The sequence below is a fragment of the Ranitomeya imitator genome, chromosome 2 (assembly GCF_032444005.1).
Source record: "Ranitomeya imitator isolate aRanImi1 chromosome 2, aRanImi1.pri, whole genome shotgun sequence".
Taxonomy (NCBI): domain Eukaryota; kingdom Metazoa; phylum Chordata; class Amphibia; order Anura; family Dendrobatidae; genus Ranitomeya; species Ranitomeya imitator.
Window position 1 is genome coordinate 346,427,955 of NC_091283.1, and position 27,165 is coordinate 346,455,119.

The window sequence follows — 27,165 nt, forward strand, 5'->3', positions numbered from 1 at the left end:
TTACACAGCAGTAGGGCGAGTGTCTCCTGTGTCTCCTCGCTCTCTGCTCAGGTCATTAGGATGGTCACCGAAGGCTCTTTCTAGCCTGGAGGGGATGGATCTGAGGAAACCGTGTTGGAAATCGGGTGTCAGGAACACATAAATGATCGGATTCAGGCAACTGTTCAGACAAGCCAGGCTGGTAATGAAAGTGCGTACTATACGGGGTGTTATATATTCCCAATAATAGAATGTTATGTAAACTTTATAACTGGATTTTATGTAATATTTATAATACCAGTGTATTAGTTGCCAGGTGTAATATGGAAACCAGCAGATGAAGAAACACGATATAACAGCGGTGATGATCCTGGAGGATCTCTGAGATCTCTGAGATCTCCTACGTTTTCTAAGTTTGTAGAAAATGGTGACATAAGAGGTGACGATGATGAGAAACGGGATCACACACATTATAATGAATCTGATCCACTGAGTGGTCTCATGTAACTGTGGGTTATAAGGATATCTGGAATAATAATATAGACACCATTCACCTAGATCACCTACATGGTATCTATACACGTAATACAGAGCACCGGCCACAGTGAAGCTCAGCCCCCAGATGATCGCTGCACTGATTCTCACCAGGTTACGAGATCTATGGACTTTGGCCCAGAATGGCCACATGACGGACACCCAGCGGTCAATACTCATGGCCGTCAGGAGGAGAACACTGGCGCTCATGTTCACATTAAACAGAACAAAGTTCACTATACAATAAGCAAAATGTGGCTGGTATGAGAAATATACAGCCCAGTCAGCAATTCTCAGGGGGAGAGATGAGCAGCACAGGAAGTCCGCAATGGCGAGGTGGAGGAACCACACAGTACTGATTGTGTTCTTCATCCTGAATCCGGCAATCCAGATGACTAATCCATTACCGATAATCCCGAGAGTAAAAACAATGCTGTATAATGTAATGGACGTCTTCTCTAGAATCTTATCATAATCTTTCGCGTTGTATCCGCCAGGTGACCTGAGGAGACAGAATACGGCAGACATTAGGGGAATGGAGAGTTTATAGTTCCATCAGTTTCTCCCTTGTACCTGGAGGACGGGGCTCACATCACAGTGGGGTCACACTGTAGGAAGGTAATAAGGCTAATCTGTAATACATATGGCCGTACATCCAGACACCTCCCAGGTAGAGGGATGGACCATGCACATTCTGACCACGCCCCTGACCACGCCCATTTCCCTTTTCTCCCCCCGGCAGGAGGAGTTGTCAGAGGGGCGTTGGCAGTGAGGGACATTCAGCAGACGCCTGAGACTGCCGGGGGTAGACCCAAATCCAGGACTGTCCGCTGTATTCCACACAGGTGGGACTAGAGATGGATCGGTGTAACCGGCCAGATTACCCCCCGCCCAGAATATGCCCGGGGTTACAGGGGCCTAGGCCAGATTATACCCCCCGCCCAGAATATATCCAGAGTTACAGTGGCCTAGGCCAGATTATACCCCCAGCCCAGAATATACCTGGGCTTACAGTGGCCTAGGCCAGATTATAATAATAATAATCTTTATTTTTATATAGCGCTAACATATTACGCAGCGCTTTACAGTTTGCACACATTTTCATTGCTGTCCCCGTTGGGGCTCACAATCTAAATTCCCTATCAGTATGTCTTTGGAATGTGGGAGGAAACCCACGCAAACACAGAGAGAACATACAAACTCTTTGCAGATGTTGTCCTTAGTGGGGCTTGAACCCAGGACTCCAGCGCTGCAAGGCTGCTGTGCTATCCACTGCGCCGCCGTGCCAGATTACCCCCGCCCAGAATATACCCGGGTTACAGGGGCCTAGGCCAGATTATACCCCAGCCCAAAATATACCCGGGGTTACAGTGATGTAGGCCAGATTATACCCCCCACCCAGAATATACCCAGGGTTACAGTGGCCTAGGCCAGATTATAACCCCTGCCCAGAATATACCTGGGGTTACAGTGGTGTAGGCCAGATTATACCCCCGCCCAAATTATACCCGGGGTTACAGTGGTCTAGACCAGATTATAACCCCTGCCCAGAATATAACCGAGGTTACAGTGGTGTAGGCCAGATTATACCCCCCGTCCAGAATATACCTGGGTTTACAGTGGCCTAGGCCAAATTCTATCCCCCTGCCCAGAATATACCCGGGGTTACAGTGGCCTAGGCCAGATTATACCCCCCGCCCAGAATATACCCAGGGTTACAGTAGCCTAGGCCAGATTATACCCCCTGCCCAGAATATACCCGGGGTTACAGTAGCCTAGGCCAGATTATACCCCCCGCCCAGAATAATACCCGAGGTTACAGTGGCCTAGGCCAGATTATACCCCCCGCCAATAATATACCCAGGGTTACAGTGGCCTAGGCCAGATTACCCTACCCCCCAGAATATGCCCGGATTTACAGTGGCCTAGGCCAGATTATACCCGCCACCCAGAATATACCCGGGGTTACAGTGGCCTAGGCCAGATTATAACCCCCCACCCAGAATATACCCGGGGGTTACAGTGGCCTTGGCCAGATTATTCCCCCCGCCCAGAATATATCCAGAGTTACAGTGGCCTAGGCCAGATTATACCCCCAGCCCAGAATATACCTGGGCTTACAGTGGCCTAGGCCAGATTATAATAATAATAATCTTTATTTTTATATAGCGCTAACATATTACGCAGCGCTTTACAGTTTGCACACATTTTCATTGCTGTCCCCGTTGGGGCTCACAATCTAAATTCCCTATCAGTATGTCTTTGGAATGTGGGAGGAAACCCACGCAAACACAGAGAGAACATACAAACTCTTTGCAGATGTTGTCCTTAGTGGGGCTTGAACCCAGGACTCCAGCGCGGCAAGGCTGCTGTGCTATCCACTGCGCCACCGTGCCAGATTACCCCCGCCCAGAATATACCCGGGTTACAGGGGCCTAGGCCAGATTATACCCCAGCCCAAAATATACCCGGGGTTACAGTGATGTAGGCCAGATTATACCCCCCACCCAGAATATACCCAGGGTTACAGTGGCCTAGGCCAGATTATAACCCCTGCCCAGAATATACCTGGGGTTACAGTGGTGTAGGCCAGATTATACCCCCGCCCAAATTATACCCGGGGTTACAGTGGTCTAGACCAGATTATAACCCCTGCCCAGAATATAACCGAGGTTACAGTGGTGTAGGCCAGATTATACCCCCCGTCCAGAATATACCTGGGTTTACAGTGGCCTAGGCCAAATTCTATCCCCCTGCCCAGAATATACCCGGGGTTACAGTGGCCTAGGCCAGATTATACCCCCCGCCCAGAATATACCCAGGGTTACAGTAGCCTAGGCCAGATTATACCCCCTGCCCAGAATATACCCGGGGTTACAGTAGCCTAGGCCAGATTATACCCCCCGCCCAGAATAATACCCGAGGTTACAGTGGCCTAGGCCAGATTATACCCCCCGCCAATAATATACCCAGGGTTACAGTGGCCTAGGCCAGATTACCCTACCCCCCAGAATATGCCCGGATTTACAGTGGCCTAGGCCAGATTATACCCGCCACCCAGAATATACCCGGGGTTACAGTGGCCTAGGCCAGATTATAACCCCCCACCCAGAATATACCCGGGGGTTACAGTGGCCTTGGCCAGATTATTCCCCCCGCCCAGAATATACCCAGAGTTACACTGGCCTAGGTCAGATTACCCTGCCGCCCAGAATATGCCCGGGTTTACAGTGGCCTAGGCCAGATTATACCTGTCACGATATGGTATGAAATATCATATAAGTTTAGTTTCTCTTGCTAGCATGCTGCGGGCTAAGCCCCCCTTCTTAGAGTGATTCTGCAACAGCTTGTAGCTGCAAATTCCTGACTTTCAGCTCCCAAGCCTCTTATCCCCCTCGCCAAGGTATTTACGACCGGCATCCCTGCAGTGGAAAGTGACCAGCTTAAACTGGTAGAGAAGCTTCCAGAATCCATGAAAGTCCTTTGTTCTGTTTTTGTAAGATATTAGGCAAACCATTTAAGTTAAGAACACGAAAATATATATTCTTAATCTCCCTCGGTGGATCTATCCATCACTCTAAACACGGGCTTCTAACTCCATCTGGTAAAGAAGTAGGGATTTCTCTGTAAATATGCATCACAGATAGGACATATTTGATCTCATTAGAAAGCCAACGTTAATACGAAATGAATGCTGGGCGTGTTATGACTATGACATGTTCTGGAGCAGAGATACCGGCATTAGGAAAACTTGTGGTAAAGCTAGTAAGACTGGAGAGGTAGGACGGACTGGGTAAACCAACCCCTTTCTGTTATGTCACAGGCTGCAGGTTTTAAGTTTCTGGCAGGCTTCCAGCAGTCAGTTGAGTCTTTTTTCCTGGAGAGCCCTGAGCAAGTCCAATGCACTGGGACGTATGGGAACTCCACTAGCCTGGTTGCCTGCAATGCTCTGAGAACATGTGAGTGTTATCTTTTCTCCTTTAATCCCTTTATGTTATCATTACCTTGTACATATTTGCAATTGTCTCATTTGTAACATCTTTGTAAAATATTTTGATAAAGCACTGCCTAAATTTTATGGAGTATAATTATTAATACTAGATTCGTTCTCCTGCTCTTAAACGTACCCTGTCTCTTGAAGGGAATTACGCTACTGTGTTAGGGTAGCTTTGGACCCGTTTAATCGAAGCTGGTGGCAGCAATACCGTGCAGGCCTTTGGGTGATGTTGTAGTGACTGCGGCGTTAATAATTATTGTTCCTGCCTGAGTGGGAGTAGTTTATCGCATCGCTGCAGCATGCCCAATAGCCAGTACATAGCAGGCAGCCTGTCTGGCGACTAATTAGCCAGGGTTCAGTACCTAATCTGACCTGAGAGTAAGGGGGGCACCAGAGAGCTGCAAGTGTTATCTGGAACTGTAAGCCGGATATATATATAAATCCCTGCAGTTCGTGGTATATTGAAAGCAGTGGGATACCTAGAATAAGCCCCTGCTGTAAACTAAGAGGTCAATAGCCTTGTGTGTGTTGTTTCATCACATTGTGGAGTGGAGGGATAACTAAGATAAGCCCCCTTGCACATGTGATAGCCGTCTGTTGGCCTAAAGTCACCCCGATCCGTGACGTAGGGGTGACGGTCACGGTGTGGATCCCTGACATATTGGTGGTAGTGGTCAGGGGTTCATGACAAATTGGTGGCAAAGGTGTGGATTTTGTGACAATACCCCCCGCCCAGAATATACCCGGGGTTACAGTGACCTAGGCCAGATTACCCACCCACCCAGAATATACCCGGGGTTACAGTGGCCTAGGCCAGATTACCCCCACCCAGAATATACCCAGGGTTACAGTGGCCTAGGCCAGATTATACCACCTGCTCAGAATATACCCAGGGTTACAGTGGCTCAGGCCAGATATTATACCCCCCACTCAGAATAAACCCAGGGTTACCATGGCCCACAGGGCCCCAGGCAGGACACAGGGGCCCCAGGCAGCACACGGGGCCCCAGGTAGCACACAGGGGCCCCATAAAGCACACAGGAGCCCCAGGCAGCACACGGGACCACAGGCAGCACACAGGGTACAGAGACAGCGAACGGGGCCCCAGGCAGCACACGGGGGGGGGGGCAGAGACAGCAAATAGGGTCGCAAGTAGCACACGGGGCCCCAGGCAGCACTTGGGGGCCCCAGGTAGTTCACAAGACCCCTGAAAGCGCACAGGGCCCCAAGTAGCACACAGGGGCCCCAGGCAGTGCACAGGGTGGCAGAGACAGCACATGGGGCCCCAGACAGCGCAATGTGCCCCAGGCAGCACACAGGGGGCCCAGGCAGCATACAGGGCCCCTGGCAGTACACAGGAGCCCCAGGCAGTGCACAGGACACCCAGGCAGCGCACAGGACACCCAGGCAGCGCACAGGGCCCCTGGCAGCGCACAGGAGCCCCAGGCAACACACAGGTGCCCCAGGCAGCATACACAGGGCCCCAGACAGCACAGAGGGCCCAGGCAGCACACAGGGCACCCAGGCAGCACACAGGGGCCCCAGGCAGCATACAATGTAGCGCACAGGGGTAGAGGCAGCGCACAGGGGCCCAGACCTCCCGACTGTCCCAGATCCAGCTGGGCTGTCCCGGTTTTTTACAGTCTCCCCATGGTCACGGCTGGGACATTACTTGTTCCACACTGCACTGACTGTGATTAACCAACTGGTTGCTAAGAGACATTGGGAAACTTAGAATGGCTGCTCTGTGCGGACAGGACCTGTGATGAGGTCACAGGAGGGGAGGAGTCAGGGGTCACATGATCAGGGGCCTTAGTGTATACAGGACTCTGCTGTGTTGGTTGTCATGGTGCTGGATGAGGGTAAGTTTATGTGTGGGGTCAGGAGGGGTTTACAGTGTGGATGTAGCAGAGCCGTGTGTGTACGAGGTGTACAGAGCAGAGCCGTGTGTGTACGAGGTGTACGGAGAAGAGCCGTGTGTGTACGAGGTGTACAGAGCAGAGCCGTGTGTGTACGAGGTGTACGGAGTGGAGCCGCGTGTGTACGAGGTGTATGGAGCTGAGCCGTGTGAGTACAACGTGCATGAAGCCGAGTTGTGTGTGTACGAGTTGTACAGAGCAGAGCCGTGTGTACGAGGTGTGCGGAGCCGTGTGTACGAGGTGTATGGAGCAGAGCCGTGTGTGTCCGAGGTGTACGGAGCAGAGCCGTGTGTGTACGAGGTGTATGGAGCGGAGCCGCATGTGTGCGAGGTGTATGGAGAGCAGCCGCGTGTGTGCGAGGTGTACGGAGTGGAGCCGTGTGTGTATGAGGTGTGCGCAGTGCAGCCGCTTGTGTTCGATGTGTACGGAGTGGTTCCGAGTGTTACGAGGTGTACGGAGCGGAGCTGCAGGTGTACGAGGTTTACTGAGCGGAGCCTTGTGTATGAGGTGTATGGAGAGCAGCCGCGTGTGTACGAGGTGTACGGATCTGAGCCGCGTGTGTACGAGGTGTACGGAGCAGAGCCATGTGTGTACGGAACAGAGCGTCTTGTGTACAAGGTGTACGGAGCGGAACGGTGTGTGTACTGAGCGGAGCTGCATGCGTGTGTACTAGGTGTACAGAGCGGAGCCTCGTGTGTACGAGGTGTACGGAGCTGAGCCGCGTGTACGAGGTGTACGGAGCGGAGCCATGTGTACGAGGTGTACGGAGCGGAGCCACATGTGTATGAGGTGTACGGAGCAGAGCCGTGTGTACAGAGCGGTGCTGCGTGTGTATGAAGTGTACGGAGCGGAGCTGCGTGTGTAGGGAGCGGAGCTGCGTGTGTACGAGGTGTACGGAGCGGTGTATGAGTTGTACAGAGTGGAGCGATGTGTGTACGGAGCGGAGCCGTGTGTGTACGAGGTTTGCGCAGCGCAGCCGCGTGTGTACGAGGTGTACGCAGACGCGTGTGTACGAGGTGTACAGAGCGTAGCAGCTTGTGTTCGATGTGTACGGAGCGTTTCCGAGCGTGTACGAGGTGTACAGAGCGTAGCTGCTTGTGTTCGATGTGTACGGAGCGGTTCTGCGTGTGTACGAGGTGTACGGATCTGAGCCGCGTGTGTACAAGGTGTACGGAGCGGAACTGCGTGTGTACTGAGCGAAGCTCCATGTGTACGGAGTGGTTCCACATGTGTACGAGGTGTAGGGAGTGGAGCCGCGTGTGTACGAGGTATACGGAGCGGAGCCTCGTGTGTACGAGGTGTACGGAGCGGAGCCGTGTGTACGAGGTGTACGGAGCGGAGCCACATGTGTACGAGGTGTACGGAGCGGAGTCACGTGTGTATGAGGTGTACGGAGCGGAGCCGTTTGTGTAAAGAGCGGTGCTGCGTGTGTATGAAGTGTACGGAGCTGAAACGCGTGTGTACGGAGCGGAGCCACGTGTGTACGAGGTGTACCGAGCGGTTCCGCATGTGTACAAGGTGTACGGAGCGGAGCAGCGTGTACGAGTTGTACGGAGCGATGTGTGTACGCAGCGCAGCTGCGTGTGTACAGAGCGGAGCCGCGTGTGTACGAGGTGTACGGAGCGGTTCCACCTGTGTACAAGGTGTACGGAGCAGAGCCGCGTGTGTACAAGGTGTATGGAGAGGAGCCGCGTGTGTACGTGGTGTACGGAGCGAAACTGCATGTATACAAAGTGTACGGAGCAGAGCCGCGTGTGTACGAGGTGTACGGAGCAGAGCCGCGTATTTACGAGGTGTATGGAGCAGAGCCGCGTGTGTACGAGGTGTATGGAGAGGAGCCACGTGTGTACGAGGTGTACGGAGAGGAGCCGCATGTGTATGGGGTTTACCGAGCGGAGCCGCGTGTGTACGAAGTGTACGGAGAGGAGCCGCTTGTGTACTAGGTGTACCGAGTGGAGCCGCATGTGTGTGAGGTGTACCGAGCGGAGACACGTGTGTACGATGTATACCGAGCGAAGCCGCGTGTGTACAAGGTGTATCGGGCAGAGCCGTGTGTGTGTACGGTGCAGAGTCGCATGTACATTACTCCCAACCATCCCAGATCCAGCGGAACAGTCCTAATTTTGAGACTCCTTTTCCCGCATGGCCTCAGACCAATTGTACCGCCGCTTTAAACTACTAGCGCAATTGCTAGATGTGTCAGTTCGGAGCAGATATTGCTCCTCGCTCCGACACTGACTGGCACAGGAGACACGGAGAGGTCTTTATCAGTGGCGTACCGGAGCTGCAGAGACATGAAAAGTCAGCTGCATGGAAGAGGAAGCTGCCGGCTGCTGCGAGGGAGCGCGGTGAGAGGTGTGTAGATGTGTGTGTGTGTAGTGATGGAGAAGGCAATGATGGGGGTTGGAGAGAAGGCAATGATGGTGGTGTGAGGGGAAGGATGGGGGTGGGGTAACTATGTGTGGCCATTATACTGTACGCAGCAACATGTGGTGCTATTATACAGTATGGAGCACTGTGTGGCCGTTATACTGTATGGAGCATCATGTGTGGCTATTTGTTATGTCTGCTAATGAAAGGTGTTATGAAGGCAATCCAGAGACACAGTGTGCCTAGCGATCAGAGCGCACACAGTGATCTGACAAATACCCAAAAACAAAGAACGAGCTCTGAGACGTGGAAACTCTGTAGACCACACACCTGATCCTATCCTAAACACAACTAAAAGTGGCTGTGGATTGCGCCTAACAACTACCTAGGCAACTCGGCACAACCTAAGAAACTAGCTAGCCTGAAGACAGAAAAATAGGCCTGACTTGCCCCCAGAGAAATACCCCAAAGGAAAAGGCAGCCCCCCACATATAATGACTGTGAGTAAGATGAAAAGACAAAACGTAGGGATGAAATAGATTCAGCAAAGTGGGGCCCGATAATCTTAGACAGAGCGAGGACAGTAAAGCGAACTTTGCAGTCTACAAAAAACCCTAAAGCAAAAACCACGCAAAGGGGGCAAAAAGACCCACCGTGCCGGACTAACGGCACGGCGGTACACCCTTTGCGTCTCAGAGCTTCCAGCAAAACAAAAGACAAGCTGGACAGAAAAAAAACAACAAAATAGCAAAAAAGCACTTAGCTATACAGAGCAGCAGGTCACAGAAACAATCAGGAGAAGCTCAGATCCAACACTGGAACATTGACTAGGAGCAAGGATAGCAGCATCAGGTGGAGTTAAGTAACGAAGCAGCTAATGAGCTCACCAGAACACCTGAGGAAGGAAGCTCAGAAGCTGCAGTACCACTTGTGACCACAGGAGTGAATTCAGCCACAGAATTCACAACAGCTATTATACTGTATGGAGCATCATGTGGGGCCATTATACAGTATGGAGCACTGTGTGGCCATTATACTGTATGGAGCATCATGCAGGGCCATTATACTGTATGGAGCATCATGTAGGGCCATTATACTTTACACAGCATCATGTGTGGCCATTATACAGTATGGAGCATTGTGTGGCCATTATACAGTAATGAGCATCATATGGGGCCATTATACTGTACGCAACATCATGTGGGGCTATTATACAGTATGGAGCACTGTGTGGCCATTATACAGTGTTAAGCACCATGTGTGGCCTTTATACAGTATGGAGCATCATGTGGGGCCATTATACAGTATTGAGCATCATGTGTGGCCATTATACAGTGTGGAGCACTGTGTGGCAATTATACAGTATTGAGCATCATGTGTGGCCATTATTGTTGTGAATTCTGCTCTTGGGCTCCCTCCGGTGGTTATGAGTGGTAGTGCTGCTGTCTTTGGATCGCAGCATTTATCAGGTGTGTCCACTCATGGCAATTTGGACTGGGCTATTTAGTCTTGCTTGATCCTTTAGTCAGTGCCAGTTGTCCATTGTTTTTGGAGGATTCACATCCATTCCTGGTCTCTCCTGTTTTGCTGTTCATTTCAACAAAGATAAGTTCTGGCTTTGTTTTTGCTGTCCACATGTTGTGGGCCTTATAGTTCAGTGCATTTTCATGTTTTGTCTTGTCCAGCTTTGTCTGTGAAGGATTTTTTGCAGCCAAGCTGTGTCTCTGGAGATGCAGATATACCCTCCATGTCTTTAGTCAGATGTGGAGATTTGTATTTTCTGTGGTGGATATTTTCTAGTGTTTTAATACTGACCGCATAGTACTCTGTCCTATTCTTTCTTTCTAGCTAGAATGGCCTCCTTTGCTAAATCCTGATTTCAGTCTGCGTATGTCATTTCCCTCTCCTCTCACAGTCAATATTTGTGGGGGGCTGTCTCTCCTTTGGGGATTTTCTCTGAGGCAAGATAGTTTTCCCGTTTCTATCTTTAGGGGAAGTTAGTTCTTTGGCTGTGTCGAGGTGTCTAGGGAGTGTTAGGTACATCCCACGGCTACTTCTAGTTGCGGTGCTAAGTTCAGGGTTTGCGGTCAGTACAGGTACCACCTTCTCCAGAGTACGTCTCATGCTACTCCTAGGCCACCAGATCATAACACATTATACAGTATGCAGCACTGTGTGGCCATTTTACAGTATTGAGCATCATGTGTGACCATTATACAGTATGGGGCATCATGTGAGGCCATTCTACTGTACGCAGCATCATGTGTGGCCATTATACAGCATTGAGCATCATGTGTGGTCATTACACAGTATTGAGCATCATGTGAGGCTATTATACAGTATTGAGCATCATGTGGGGCCATTATGCAGTATGGAGCATCATGTGTGGCCATTATACAGTATTGAGCATCATGTGTGGCCATTATACAGTGTGGAGCATCATGTGTGGCCATTAAACAGTGTGGAGCATCATGTGTGGCCATTATACAGTATGGAACACGGTGTTGCCATTATACAGTACGCAGCATCATGTGGGGCCATTATACAGTATGGAGCACTGTGTGGCCGTTATACTGTATGGAGCATCATGTGTGGTCATTATACTGTATGGAGCATCATGTGGGGCCATTATACAGTATGGAGCACTGTGTGGCCATTATACTGTATGGAGCATCATGCAGGGCTATTATACTGTATGGAGCATCATGTAGGGCCATTATACTGTACGCAGCATCATGTGTTGCCATTATACAGCATTGAGCATCATGTGTGGCCATTATACTGTATGGAGCATCATGTGTGGCCATTATACTGAACGCAGCATCATGTGTTGCCATTATACAGTATGGAGCATTGTGTGGCCATTAAACAGTAATGAGCATCATATGGAGCCATTATACTGTACGCAACATCATGTGGGGCTATTATACAGTATGGAGCACTGTGTGGCCATTATACAGTATTGAGCACTGAGTGGCCATATTTTTTTCTGTTTATAATTATTGTTTATGAAACAGTCTGATCAGCAGTGCTAAATGGGTGTGGTTGGGGCGTGGATATTGGTGTGACTAGTTGTGAAATGGGTGTGGTCAGAGGCGTGGCCTAAAATTTGCCGATGCGCGCACCACAAACATTGTCCCTCTTTGCCTTCTTCAAAAGTTGGGAGGTATGCAGGGGACCCAGGCAGCACACGGGGCCCCAGGCAGTGCACAGGGGCCACAGGCAGCACACAGGGGCCCCAGGCAGTGCCCAGGGTCCCAGGCAGCACACGTGGGCCTCAGGCAGCACACAGGGCTCCAGGCAACACACGGGACCTCAGGCAGCACACGGTGGCCCCAGGCAGCTCACAGGTCCCCAGGCAGCACACAGGGGCCCCAGGCAGCATACAGGCGCCCCTGGCAGTGCACAGGGGCCCCAGTCAGCATATAGGGGGGCAAAGACATCGCACTGGGAGGCAGAGACAGCATACAGGGGGCAGAGACAGTGCGCAAGGGGGGAAAGAGTCTCTGTGCGCTATATTGGACCCCCTGTGCGCTGTGTGGGACCCCCTGTGCGATGTCTGGAGCCCAATTCTTGAGAATATCACTCAATCCTGTGTGATGTCTGGAGCCCCTGTACCATGTCTGGGGCCCCTTGTGCTGTCTGGGGCCCCTGTGAAACGTCGGGGGCCCCTGTGCAACATCTGGGGCTCATGTGCAACGTCTGGGGCCCTTTTCTTGAGTACATCACTCAATGGTTCTCATAAGTGTGAAAAATCTGATCTACAGCAGCTGGGGTATTTTCTGGGCAGGGGGGTATAATCTGGCCTAGGCCACTGTAACCCCAGGTATATTCTGGGCGGGGGGTATAATCTGGCCTAGGCCACTATAACCCCGGGTATATTCTGGGTGGGGGGTATAATCTGGCCTAGACCACTTTAACCCCAGGTATATTCTGGGCGGGGGGGTGTGATCTGGCCTAGGCCACTGTAACCCCAGGTATATTCTGGGCAGGGGGGTATAATCTGGCCTGTTACACCAGTCTCTGGTCCAGGTCAGTGGTACCTGGCGGCTGGACAGAAGGCCCCAAATCTCTTACCTTCCGGTGTCCCCGGAGTGGCTTTTGATTCCCCAGGTCCGGCAGGACGTCATCTGTGCATCCTGCTTATCTCTAGTTGGGACCTGTGGATTATTTTTGTTCCCTCATTCACAGTTGGAGCCACCAGAACTTTCTCATCGTTATGTAGCGTCACTATACGACATCCGGCTTGTTTGTGTCTGTAAGGCCGTGTTCACACGATGCAGAAATACTGTGTTTTTGGTTTTCTGCAGGATCCGCACAAAAAAAACAAAATAAAATCTTCTCCCCTTATTTGATGCCTTTTTGGCACGTTAGGCCCCTTTCACACATCGGGTTTTCACCGTCAGGCTCAATCCAGCGAATTTTGAAAAAAAACAGATCCGGTGAAGGATGCCGCCAGATCCGTTTTTTTCTCATAGACTTGTATTAGCAGCGGATTGCGCCGGATGGCCTCACGTTTTGTCCGTTTTTCGCCAGCAAAAAATTGTTTTTCCGGCATCTGAAAAAAACGTACACAGTAACGTTTTTTGTCTGCGGCACAAAAACGGACAGCGCCGGATCCGGAGCCTTCCGGCTTTTGCTAGAATGGAAGTCTATGAGTGCCAGAAGGCGTCGGATCTGTCAAATGACAGATTCCGGCTCCGGATTCCATTTTTTTTAACTGAGCATGCTCCGATACAATTGGCCAGCCCCCAATTAGGAAGCAGATATAAAGCCTGACAGGTAGGCCTTCACTCATCCATTTATTAGCCAGCCAGCAAGACACAGACCTGCCACTAGAGCTGAACCTGCCACCAGAGCTGAAACCTACCCCAGGCCAGCCAGCAGCCAGCCACAGCCTGCCAGCAGCCAGCCGTAGCCAGCCATGTCTTCTTCGGGGAGCCCTCCCCCGTGTCGTTTTATTTTTGGTGATGAGCACGTAATATATATATATATATATATATATATATATATATACAGTTAGGACCATATATATTTGGACAGATACAACATTTTTCTAATTTTGGTTATAGACATTACCACAATGAATTTTAAACAAAACAATTCAGATGCAGTTGAAGTTCAGACTTTCAGCTTTCATATGAGGGTATCCACATTAAAATTGGATGAAGGGTTTAGGAGTTTCAGCTCCTTAACATGTGCCACCCTGTTTTTAAAGGGACCAAAAGTAATTGGACTATTGACTCCAAGGCTATTTCATGGACAGGTGTGGGCAATCCCTTTGTTATGCCATTCTCAATTAAGCAGATAAAAGGCCTGGAGTTGATTTGAGGTGTGGTGCTTGCATTTGGAAGGTTTTGCTGTGAAGTATACATGTGGTCAAAGGAGCTCTCCATGCATGTGAAAGAAGCCATCCTTAAGCTGTGAAAACAGAAAAAACCCATCCGAGAAATTGATACAACATTAGGAGTGGCAAAATCTACAGTTTGGTACATCCTGAGAAAGAAAGAAAGCACTGGTGAACTCATCAATGCAAAAAGACCTGGGCGCCCACGGAAGACAACAGTGGTGGATGATGGCAGATTAATCTCCATGGTGAAGAGAAACCCCTTCACAGCAGCCAACCAAGTGAACAACACTCTCCAGGAGGTCGGCGTATCAATATCCAAATCTACCATAAAGAGAAGACTGCATGAAAGTAAATACAGAGGGTTCACTGCACGGTGCAAGCCACTCATAAGCATCAAGAATAAAAGGGCTAGACTGGACTTTGCTAAAAAACATCTAAAATAGCCAGCACAGTTCTGGAAGAACATTCTTTGGACAGATGAAACCAAGATCAACCTCTACCAGAATGATGGAAAGAGAAAAGTATGGTGAAGGCGTGGTCCAGCTCATGATCCAAAGCATACCACATCATCTGTAAAACCCGGCGGAGGCAGTGTGATGGCTTGGGCATGCATGGCTGCCAGTGGCACTGGGTCGCTAGTGTTTATTGATGATGTGACACAGGACAGAAGCAGCCGAATGAATTCTGAGGTATTCAGAGCCATACTGTGTGCTCAGATCCAGCCAAATGCAGCCAAACTGATTGGTCGTCGTTTCATACTACAGATGGACAATGACCCAAAACATAAAGCCAAAGCAACCCAGGAGTTTATTAAAGCAAAGAAGTGGAATATTCTTGAATGGCCAAGTCAGTCACCTGATCTCAACCCAATTGAGCAGCATTTCACTTGTTAAAGACTAAACTTCAGACAGAAAGGCCCACAACAAACAGCAACTGAAAACCACCGCAGTGAAGGCCTGGCAGAGCATCAAAAAGGAGGAAACACAGTGTCTGGTGATGTCCATGAGTTCAAGACTTCAGGCAGTCATTGCCAACAAAGGGTTTTCAACCAAATACTAAAAATGAACATTTTATTTAAAATGATTGAATCTGTCCAATTACTTTTGGTCTCTTTAAATTCAGGGTGGCACATGTTAAGGAGCTGAAACTCCTAAACCCTTCATCCAATTTTAATGTGGATACCCTCAAATGAAAGCTGAAAATCTGAACTTCAACTGCATCTGAATTGTTTTGTTTAAAATTCGTTGTGGTAATGTCTATAACCAAAATTAGAAAAATGTTGTCTCTGTCCAAATATATATGGACCTAACTGTATATATATATATATATATATATATATATATATATATATAGATAGATATAGATAGATATATTATATTAATATATAATTTTTGTATAACAGAAAGCTGCAGCATCAGAGGTGTTTCTTTTTTTAACCATTTAAATTTTTATTGAGTAAACAAAGTACATGTAAAATGCAACAAGGGGAAAAAAAGGGGGGGGGGGGAGGGGGGAGGAGGGTAGACATAGATATAAGATATCCACGACCAAGAATGAGTCCAAAAATTACAGTACATAGGTGCATACATAGCCATGATAGAAAACATTTGAGTCAACTGGAAGAAGAAGGGGGATGGTGGTCAGGGGAGGAAATGAAGGGTGAGGAAACCCAAGGGTCCCACCATGTAAGGACCTTATTCTTTTTTGCAAGACAGTCAGCAGTGATCGACTCATAACTAAAGTGCAGATAAATTTTCGATATTCAGGTCTAGAGGGAATATTAGAAGATCTCCAATGCTTTGCAATACATTGTCTAGCCGCAACAAGAATATTAGAAATAATGGGTTAAAGGGTAGGTGGGAAGTCCAAGAGAGATATACCCAACACTGCTAAAGGGCCAGTTAGGATGACGGGAAGATGGGTTATCTCTGAAAGGATCGCTTCAACCTGACGCCAAAATATTTGCACACGAGGGCAACTCCACCATACATGAGCCAGCGAACCGGAAAGATTGCAATTTTTCCAGCATAAAGGAAGAGGTGGGATAAAATTTAGCTAATTTAACGGGAGTGAAATACTATTGGAGCTGAATTTTTTTGCTTTGTTCGAGGTGACCAAGGCACGAAGAGAATCTGGAAGGATGCTGCATAGCCATGCTCCAATCCTCCGGCGAGGCCTCGAATGCAAGGGCATCCTCCCAAGTGGACATAAAAGAGAGTCTCTCAAAGAAATCATGGGAGAGGAGGGATTTATAAATAATGGAAATGCCATGAGCGATCCAAGTGTTTAGTCTGAAAAATCTGTGGATTGGGGTCTCCATACCCAGGGGGGACACAGCCACACCGAAAGAGTTGCAACGCTTAAGGAAGCTACGAATTTGGAAATTCTGAAAGAAAGCCCTAGGGGGCAAGTTATAGCGAGCAGTGAGGTCCGCAAATGATATCAGGCCAGACTCATTATAGAGATCATTCACCCGGTGTATCCCGCAGTCCCCACAGGCGGGGAGAGACAAACCCTCTATTGCGTACTCTAGGGCGTGAGTAGAGACATAGTCAAATATGAAAGGGAGGTAAGTAGGGCAGTGACTTACCCAAACTTTAGAGGCGGAGCAAATTGTTTTAAGAGACGAGCTCCATCTGGGCGGGTGGAGCAAGCAGAGTTCCAGCAATAACTTGAGAGAACCCCTAGGGGCAAAGTGCGACTCAATATGGAACCTCTGGAGGGAGGAATTCCCCTCCCACCAAATCTTAAGGGGCTCTAGGAGGGCAGCTTTATGATCTAGATGGATTTTAGGGGCTCCAAGACCTCCCCTGGCATATGGAAGAGACATTAGAGAGCATTTTATTCTATGTGGTTTGTTATTCCAAATAAAACGGTCAATAATTGCTTGAAAATCCGAGAGGTGCTTAGAGGGGATAGCAAGGGGGAGGCATCTAAAAAGATATAAGTTTAGGAAGAATTAACATTTTGGACGTTTGTATCCTAGCCATCCAGGATAGTTGAGAGCAGGCAAGCTGGTCAATTTCTTTTTTAATTTCGCGGAGGGTTGAGTCACAGTTAAGGCGAACAATGTTTCTTTTATGGGTAAATTGAATGCCTAGATATGTGAATCCAAGCGGAGACCAAATGAAAGGGTAATTAGCTTGAATTTGTAGTTGGAGGGATGATGAGATAAATAGGGGAAAAATTGTGGACTTCGACAGGTTTAGCTTATAATAGGAGGCTTCAGCAAATTGGGTGAGAATGGAAGACACCGCAGATAGTGACTGTAGGGGAGTCGAGCAAGACAACACCACATCGTCGGCGTAGAGGCCAATTTTGTGTTCGTGACTTCCCACCACTACCCCCTTAATATCAGGGCATTGCCTCACCGCAGCCGCCAGGGGCTCCATGACTAAAGCAAAGATGATGGGGGAGAGGGGGCAACCCTGCCGGGTCCCATTCGAAATAGAGAATATACGGGATTTGAAGCCGGCTGAGCGAACAGAAGCACATGGATTGGAATACAAAGCCATAATAGTTGAGAAAATCTGGCCAGTAAGCCCAAATTTGTGCAAAGTGGATGCAATATAACCCCAGTGCACCCTGTCGAACGCCTTTTCCGCGTCGAGAGACAGGAACACACTTGGTCGAAAAAAGCGTCTCGTACCATCTCTAGTCTGCCTACCCGGGACAAACCCAACCTGATCCGAGTGAACCAAGGATGGGAGCACTGACAATAACCTATTGGCCCAGACCTTAGCATATATCTTTACATCACAATTTAGAAGGGCCATGGGACGAAAATTGCCAGGAGAGGTCATAGGCTTCCCAGGCTTGGGAAGAGTCGAAATACAAGCCTCCAAACCCTCTTTCTCAATTGTACCCATAGAGCGCCAGTAGTTGAATAAACGTATGAGGAAAGGAGAGAGGATAGTGAGAAATTAAGCGTAGTATGAAAAGGAAAATCCGTCCGGACCCGGGGCAGAGCGTTTTTTGGCCTCTTTGATTATTTGGGAGATTTCAATTGCTTCTATGGGAGCATTAAGGAGAGACAACTGCTCCGGACTAACTGTAGGGAGGTTCGCTTTACTCAAAAAGGCTTTCATTGAGTCCTGAGAAGGTTGAGGAGTATTTGCGTCAGAATCTAGGTTATATAATGAAGAATAGTATGAGGCAAATTCTTCAGCGATATGGATTGGATTGTAAATCCGAGAACCATCCGACTTAAGAAGATAAGCAATTTTGGTGTGGACTTCTTTTTTTTTAAGGCGTTTGGCTAGTAAGGCGCCTGCTCTGTCACCCATGGAGTAGAATTTGGCTTTCGATTTCCTGAGCGAATTTTCTGCTCTGTGGAGGAGGAGTTAGCGAAGGTGCAGGCGTGCAGCCGAAAGATTGGAAAATAGTTGAGGGGAGGGGCAGGCCATGTGTCGAGACTCCAGCCGGGCCACCTCAGCCAAGGCAGATTGAAGATTTAAGTTATACTTGCGTTTAGCTGTCGCAGCCATCTTAATAAAAAGGCCACGAGCCACTGCCTTGTGAGCGAACCAGAGGGAGTCCTCACGCACATCCGCCGAGTCATTAAAGGCAAAGAATTCCTGCAAAGAATTTTCAATTAGTGTAGAGTTCGCTTGCTCAGATAGAAGGTGGTCATTAAGGCGCCAGTGTGAAGGGGGTCTGATTGCAAGAGGGTCTTTTAGGGAAACTGACACAGGTGCATGATCAGACCAAGTGATGTTACCTATATTCGCAGATATGCGAATATATATATATATATATATATGCGAATACACCCCGCCCACCATTCCTAGGAGTAAGAAGCAATGAACATGAGCTCCTGAATTTCCATCACTTTATACCTTGTAATGAGTCAACTGTTAGACAAAACCTGGAAAAACTCAACTCCGTGGAACATAAAAGTGATCTGGACTGAACTGGACTTTACATTTTATGAAAAAAGGAAGAATTGGAGGATTTAAAGGACAAAACAAGAATCTCCTGGAGGATACAGACTGGAAGCAGCCGACATCATACATCTGACATCCTGATACCTGGACCTATAGAAGGTAGGAGAATTCTTTAACTACAACACAACCTATAGACTTGCTACAAATTAATCTTCTTAGAAACAAGGATTATAATTAACATATAACTACAAAATGGAAAACACAAATTTAGAACAAGTAAATGAACAAAGCCCAGAGCCAGAGACACAGGAATGCTGGGGGCCAGATCAGGAGATAACACAGGGGGGCAATAAACGCAAGATGGACTACATTAGAGAGAATCCAGAGACTCTTTATGCAGATTTCACAAAGAAAGAACCAAAAAGAAAAACCAATGTATTATTCTATACAGACCAACCCTCAGCCTGGCACACTGCGCTGCGCAATCGATATAAACATGTATCTAAATCCAACGCTAATGGTGTCCAGCAGATTAAAATTACCAGCCAAGCAGATGAGGACACCAATGCGCTCACCATACTCCTATACAAAAATGGCACAGTCATGGCGCAGGGGAATGAGGAGATTCTGCAGCAATTTGAAAATTGTTTCTCTGATATCAAAGAGCAGGCACAAACCTATAAAGGACTACAAGCCCCAGCAGCTACCTCTAATGTTCACATAGGGATTCCCAGACAGAGCTGCCTAACCCCCGACACTTCACACCTCTCGCCCGATAACATCAGAGACTTCTTATCTCAACTAGAAATAGACTTGGTCCAACTGAAATTTGAATGTGAAAGAAACTCACAAAGCAATGCAAATTACCAAGCAACAAATGACACGGCCATACAGAAAATAAGGGAGGAAATGTGTGAAATGAAATGTCAATACAAGGCAGCACTACAGGAAATGGGGGAGCTGAAAAAAGACAATGATCAACTCCGAAAGGAGATTACAGAATTAAAAGCCCATAGCCCTGGTCATCTGAACCGGCGGGGGCAACGAAAACAAGCCAGAGAGCAGACAATATGGCCACCACTGAACAGAATGTAGAGACACCAAACAGCATTAAAATAATAACCAACAATATGATGGAAGAGAGAAAAGAACCAGCCACCAGCAAAGCCAGCACCACAGACCCCCATCAGCAGCACCGTAGCCCACCCAAGACATCACAAAGTCCTGATACTGTCCTAATAATGGACTCAAATCCTGAAACCAGAGAGATGGAAGAGAGAACAGAACCAGCCACCAGCAAAGCCAGCACCACAGACCTCCGTCAGCAGCACCTTAGCCCATCCAAGACATCGCAAAGTCCTGATACTGTCCTAATAATGGACTCAAATCCTGAAACCACAGAGATAGAAGAGAGAAGAGAACCAGCCACCAGCAAAGCCAGCATCACAGACCCCCATCAGCAGCACCGTAGCCCACCCAAGACATCGCAAAGTCCCGATATTGTCCTAATAATGGACTCAAATGGGAAGTACCTAAATACACAGCGGCTATTCCCAGGAAAACAGGTCCGTACAATCCGCTGTGCAAGTATTGAACAGGTGACAGAGGTCATCAGTAGACCACGGTTTACCAACCCAAAGCACATTATTATACACACGGGTACAAACAATCGGCCAGACCAGCAGATCGCAGAACATCTGATCAACCTGGCAAAGATGGCAAACCTAAAATTCCCGGACAGTAAAATCATTCTGTCATCGCTGCTTCCAAGAAAGGACATACCCAGGCAAACCATCCAAGCCATCAATGCAGAACTGACTGAAAAGATCAAGACTGTGCCAAACGTGACCCTGGCACAACACCTCCCCATAAACAACAGTCACCTGCACGATGATAAACACCTCAACAAACAAGGGGTCAGCCTCCTGGCCAAAGAGCTGAAGGACATCGTGCTAAACAGAGACCCCGGGCCTGGTTTCAACAGTGGCCATAATCACACTGAAAGACCCCCGAGAACGATAAAGCAGAAAACCCCAAGGCTACCTCCTGAAGCTGGAAACAAAGCTCTTCACCCAGTGTCAGACCATCGGAGGTGGAGACCTCCACCGAGGAGACCACCAAGCCCACACAGATACATGCAGAGCAGAGATAGGGATGAGATAATAAACCTGCTCAATGAACTGCGCAGAATAATAATGTGACTGGATGGAACCAAGCACCGCTATAAAACGGTCAGAAATCCAGTTTGTCCCACACAGCCATACTCATTACAAGGTATATACACACAAACCACACAGAAGAATGTCTTCACTTACAATCAGCAGCTGGAATATCCAGGGTCTCAACGCCTCAACCTTTGGATCTAAAACAAAGGACCCTGATTTTATACAAAGTATGAAAAATATAGACATTCAGATCCTCCTGGAAACATGGACCAGAGCCGAAAACGAATCCCTGGTGCCTATTGGATACAAGGAATTCTTGGTCCATGCCCAGAAAAATAAAAACATCAAACAGGGCCGGGGCTCAGGAGAAGTAGCGATCTGGTATAAAGAGGAGCTCCACCAGTACATCAAACCGGTGAAGAAAGGAGACAGCCACATATGGATCAGAATCAGCAGCTCCATCCTCACCTGTCAGTCTGATGTCCACCTCTGTGCCACCTATATACCACCGCCAGAGTCCCCCTACTTCAATCCAGACTGCTTCGAGATCCTACAAAGAGAAGCCGCCCATTATCAGGCCCTGGGCAAAGTTCTCATCTTTGGAGACCTCAATGCAAGAACAGGGAGAGAGAGAGACTTCCTGACCACGGATGGAAACATCTACATACTTGGAGCAGAGAATGACGGCCAAGACCCTGTACACACTGAGAGAAACAGCTATGACAGTACAGTCAACAAAAGTGGCAGAAAGCTCCTGAACGTATGTAAAAGTTTAGGACTTCATATCCTTAATGGACGAAGCAAGGGTGACTCCTTAGGAAGGTATACACTAAACTCCCATGTAGGGAGGAGTGTAGTTGATTACGCCATTACAGACCTGAACCTGGCAGATGTCAGTGCCTTCATAGTCACCCCACAAACGCACCTGTCAGACCACAGCCAACTTCTTCTGTACATGAAATCTACAGAGAAACCATCCACTCAGAAGCCACAGCAGAGCGGCCTCTTCACCCGGCCTCCATCCTATAAATGGTCCAAAATGTCGGCACTAAGATATAAAGAAGCTTCCAGCAGACCTGAAATACAGCGGATGCTCCACCACTTCTACAACCTTGAGTACATGCCAAACCCAGAGGGAGTGAGCCAAGCCGCAAAGGACCTCAACAATATATTCTACGCAATGGCCAGACTGTCCGACCTTAAAAAAGTCGACTACAAGAGACCAAAAGAAACACAGGTCAATGGCTGGTTTGACAGAGAATGTAAAGCTGTACGGAAGACCCTGAGAACAGCCTCCAACAAGAAACACAGAGACCCCAACCACCTGGGTCTGAGGGAAGCCTATGACTCCATACAAAAGCAGTACAAAACCATCCTCAGGAGGAAGAAGCAGAGTTACATCTCTACCAAGCTCAATCAACTCCAAGACGCCCTCCAAGACAACTCCTTCTGGGAACTATGGAACCACATGGGCACCAAAGACAAGAAAAACAACAACCATATCCAAAATGGCAACCTCTGGCTCCAATACTTCAGAGACCTCTATAAAGACATTCCAAAGGAAGGACTAAGCCAAGAACAGGAAAACATAATGGCGAAACTAAAAGCAATGGAGGAAAAAATCAAAAACTTCCAAAACCCGGTGGATACACCTATAACACTACAGGAAGTAACCGAGAGACTCTCCTCCATAAGATGTAGAAAAGCCGGTGGCCTAGATGGAATCCTACCAGAAATGCTGAAGTACAGCCCACCAGAAATACAGGCTGCAATGGTTAAACTCTTCAATATTGTACTGAGTGCCGGCTACTTCCCTCGTACCTGGAACCAAGGCCTCATCACACCCATCCACAAGAGTGGGGGACAGGTATGACCCAGCCAACTACAGAGGCATATGCGTCAGCAGCAACCTGGGAAAACTGTTCAACAGTATCCTGAACAAGAGGATCCTCACCTTCCTCACCGAGCACAACGTCCTCAGCAAGAGCCAAGCAGGGTTCATGCCGAACCACCGCACCACTGACCACATCTATACTCTGCACAGCCTCATTCAGAGACACGTCTACAATACAAAAAATGGGAAGATATACGCCTGCTTTGTGGACTTTAAAAAGGCCTTTGATTCAGTGTGGCACCCGGGCTTATTCCTGAAACTGCTGGAGAGTGGAATAGGAGGAAAGACCTACGATGTCATCAAAAGCTCCTACACCGAGAACAGCTGCAGCGTGAGTGTGAGCGGCAAAAGAACGGCTTTTTTCCAGCAGAGCCGCGGAGTAAGACAAGGCTGCAGCCTAAGCCCAACGCTCTTCAACATGTACATCAACGAGCTGGCTACCGCCCTGGAATCCTCCTCAGCACCAGGTCTCACCCTCCACGACGCCCAGGTGAAATTCCTGCTGTATGCAGATGACCTGCTGCTGCTGTCACCAACCGAGAAAGGCCTCCAGGACAACCTGAAAATCCTAGAGAAATTCAGCTCCACCTGGGCCCTACCGGTCAACCTAAAGAAAACCAACACCATGGTGTTCCAGAGGAGAAAGAGAAGATCAGACCAACACCCATCATTTATCCTCAACAACTGCGACCTCACAGGAACGGACAAATATACCTACCTGGGCCTAGAGATTCACCGGTCAGGGAACTTCAAACAAGCCATAGAGACCCTGAAAGACAAGGCCTGCAAAACCTTCTATGCCATCCGAAGGACACTCTACCATCTGAAGCCACCAGTGAGGGTCTGGCTAAAAATCTTCGACTCCATCATTGCCCCAATCCTCCTGTATGGCAGCGAAGTCTGGGGTCCTCACACCTATCCAGACTGGTCAAAGTGGGATTCCAGTCCAACAGAAATATTCCACCTGGAATTCTGCAAGCACCTTCTCCAGGTCCATCGGAGCACCTCCAACAGTGCTTGTCGGGCCGAGCTGGGCAGATTCCCTCTACACCTAACAGTTCTAAAGAGGGCGCTGTCATTCCGGGCTCACCTGCATAGGAGCAATCCAAGCTCCCATCACCATAAAGCCCTGATACATGAAGGTGAAACAGAAAAACCAGAACCCCCGGAACAGCCCAGCCAAACCCAACCGGAGCAGAACACCAATCACAACAACCTGACAAAAGCCGGAATTAGGAAGATGGCAGATGAAGGCCAGGAGAGGTATGTCAGTGACTGGAAGAATGATATCATCAGCTCACAGAAACTGACCATGTACCGGAGCCTACAGAGAGATTACAGACTGGCCCCATAACTGGAGAAACTCCCGGACCCCAGAGACCGCCAGATCCTGAGCCGATATAGACTCAGTGCCCACAGTCTGGCCATCGAACGTGGCCGACACAGGCAGAGCTACAAGCCCAGGGAGGAAAGACTGTGCCAACACTGTGATCAGGAGGCCATAGAGGACGAAACCCACTTCCTGCTACACTGCTCCAAATACTCAGCAGTGAGGGACACTCACTTCAGAAGACTCTCACATCTCTTCCCAGACTTCATCACCATGAAGGAGGAAGAGAAAACATATATCTTGCTGGGAGAAGAAGAGAGAGCAGTGGAGATAGCAGCGTGGTACGTGAGCGAATGTCATAGACTGCGAGAAAGAGAACTATGATGCCATGGACTATAGCCCCCACAATGGATTTGCCCCATCCACCTCCCCTATGCCATGGACTATAGCCCCCACAATGGACCTGCCCCATCCACCTCCCCTATGCCATGGACTATAGCCCCCACCCTGGATCTGCCCCATCCACCTCCCCCACAGCTCCTACCCAACATCCCCACAGTCCCTATCCCTATTGCCTCTATACACTTGCTTTGGCAAAACTGATGTGTATTTGGTCCTGCCAATAAAGCTTCTTTGAATCTTGAATCTTGAATCTATGCAGTGGGGGAGGGTGACGTCATCTACTAAGATATAATCAATTCTACTGTAAGAACCGTGACGAGGGGACCAAAATGTGTAGTCTCTCTCATTACAGTGGAGATATCTCCAGATATCGTGTAAATTGCAGGAGTTGATCAGCTGAGCCGCATCACCCCTAGCCACGGCAGACGACGAACAGTCCAGATTCTTGGATACTGGAATATTAAAGTCTCCGGCCACTAATTTATAACCATGCTGATAGTTACCTAAGGTTTGAAATAAATTCTTTAGAAATTTAACCTGACCAAAGTTTGGGCCATACACAGAAGCAATGGTGTAAGGGGTATTATTGATTAAACATAAAATTATAATGTATCTACCCGCAGGGTCGGCTATAGAACTAATTAGCTGGAAAGAGTTAGCCTTGCTAAAAAAATCTGCCACCCCAGCTTTTTTAGATTTCCCATTCGCAAAAAACTGGTGGGGGTATAAATTCGAATACATTCTTACATTATCCTGTTCTAGCAAATGCGTCTCCTGTAAGCATATAATATCGTGCTTGGATTTAGCGAGCTGACGCCAATCGATCTCTTACCAGGGGAGTTAAGACCGTTAACATTAATAGAATATAAAGAAACACTCATTGTAAAATGTTATACAAATTGCGGAAGAAGATATGCAAAACCATTACCCACAAAAAAACACAGTCATGTCGTGGAATACCCAGCAATATCAATCTGAAATGAGGAGGGGGGAGAGGGAGGGATGGGGGGGTGGAAACAAACATACAAAATCCAAACATAACAAAGGGACATCCAGGGAAATCCTGAGTCCAAGGTGAAAATAGAAAACAGTTCACCTATGGGGCAATAGGCTGAGGGGAGTCCTGCCAGGAACCAGCCTCAGCAAAGGATCAGCAAAAAAAGAAGAGAGAAAAAAAAAAGAAAACTAGAACTATCCGGGAAAAAGGAAAAAATAAATTCTTCTAGCCAGGAGATGGAGAAGAGTGACACTTCAGGCGACCTTCCAGTCTGGGGTAATACGACGCCTCCGGGGGTTAGATCCTCCAGGCTTGGGGGAAGCAGAGGCAGGAGGGGCGCAGGAGGGTCAAAACCCCATTGTGACAGGGTCTTGGCTGCTTGCGACGGGGATAGGCATGTGGTAATCGAATCATCCTTGCGAATGCAGAGCTTGGTAGGGAAACCCCAGTGGTATAATATACCCTTTTCCCTCAGGATTGAGGTGTATGGTGCAAATGCCCTGCGGAGGGCTAGAGTTCCTGGAGACAGGTCAGGAAAAACGTTAATGGCAGCAAATCATTCAGGTAGCGACGGCTTCGATCTCAGTGCTTGCAGAAATTCCTCTTTCATAACAAAAAAATGGATGCGAGCTAGTACATCTCTAGGGACCGCAGGGTCAAGGCCTGAGGGCTTAGGGATCCGATGAATACGGTCGATCACAATGTCATCTTTGGAATAAAGTGGGAGGACAGATATGACAAAGTCTTGTAGAAAGGCTCTGAGATCATCAGCCCCAACTTTTTCAGCGATGCCTCTGAGTTTAACATTGTTTCTCCTGGATCTGTCCTCCAAATCCAGGGTTTCAGCATGGGTTTTGGTAACAAGCAGCTGCAGGTTATCATGAGCCTCCCATAAATCACTGTGAGAAGCTACCAGTTCGGACATTTTATTTTCAAGATGGTCCATGCAGCCTCCCAACTCCTCCACCTCCCCCCTGAGCTCCGCCATCATGGAACGCATGTCCTCCTGCACGGAGGTACGGAGGTCTCCAAGCATGTCCCTGAGCAGCGCTGCTGTAACTGGGGCATCTGAGAGATCAGCCGCTGCTGTGCTTGAGGCAGAGGACTGAGAGCCTCGGCGTGCAGCTCTGGAAGATCTTGGAGATAGCGGCGCCATCTTGGATCTCTGGGGCTGCTGAGAGGTGGCCGCAAAGAAGTCCACAATGCGCCTGGAGGGGTCCCCTGCGCCGGCTTTAGATTTCCCCATACACTCACCGAACGGTAAGGAGCAGGTGTGGGGAGATTTAGAGGAGAAGGCGCCGTTCATGTGCTGCTGTGTGCCGCTTTACAGGTCCTGGGAACG

General features: G+C 48.6%; 1 protein-coding gene across 1 annotated transcript; it reads right to left on the bottom strand.

The window, feature by feature from the left end:
* LOC138666532 (formyl peptide receptor 2-like) lies at nt 1–27,069 on the bottom strand. The gene is made up of 3 exons (XM_069754745.1): nt 26,514–27,069; nt 25,566–25,653; nt 1–1,015 (listed from the first exon to the last, which is right to left on the bottom strand). Exons 1-3 carry the CDS (start codon nt 27,067–27,069, stop codon nt 1–3), a joined length of 1,659 nt encoding a protein of 552 aa, XP_069610846.1.
* Between the last annotated feature and the right edge of the window lie 96 nt (nt 27,070–27,165).

Bases quoted from the DNA above. Each gene is read 5' to 3' on its own strand.
- LOC138666532 (XM_069754745.1), bottom strand. From the start codon at position 27,069: ATGGGGAAATCTAAAGCCGGCGCAGGGGACCCCTCCAGGCGCATTGTG. The intron at 25,654-26,513 runs GTATTCATCGGA...TCCCCTGGTAAG, and splicing joins AGATGACATTGTGATCGACC to AGATCGATTGGCGTCAGCTC. The intron at 1,016-25,565 runs GTATTCGAATTT...CTGTCTCCTCAG, and splicing joins GAACAGGATAATGTAAGAAT to GTCACCTGGCGGATACAACG.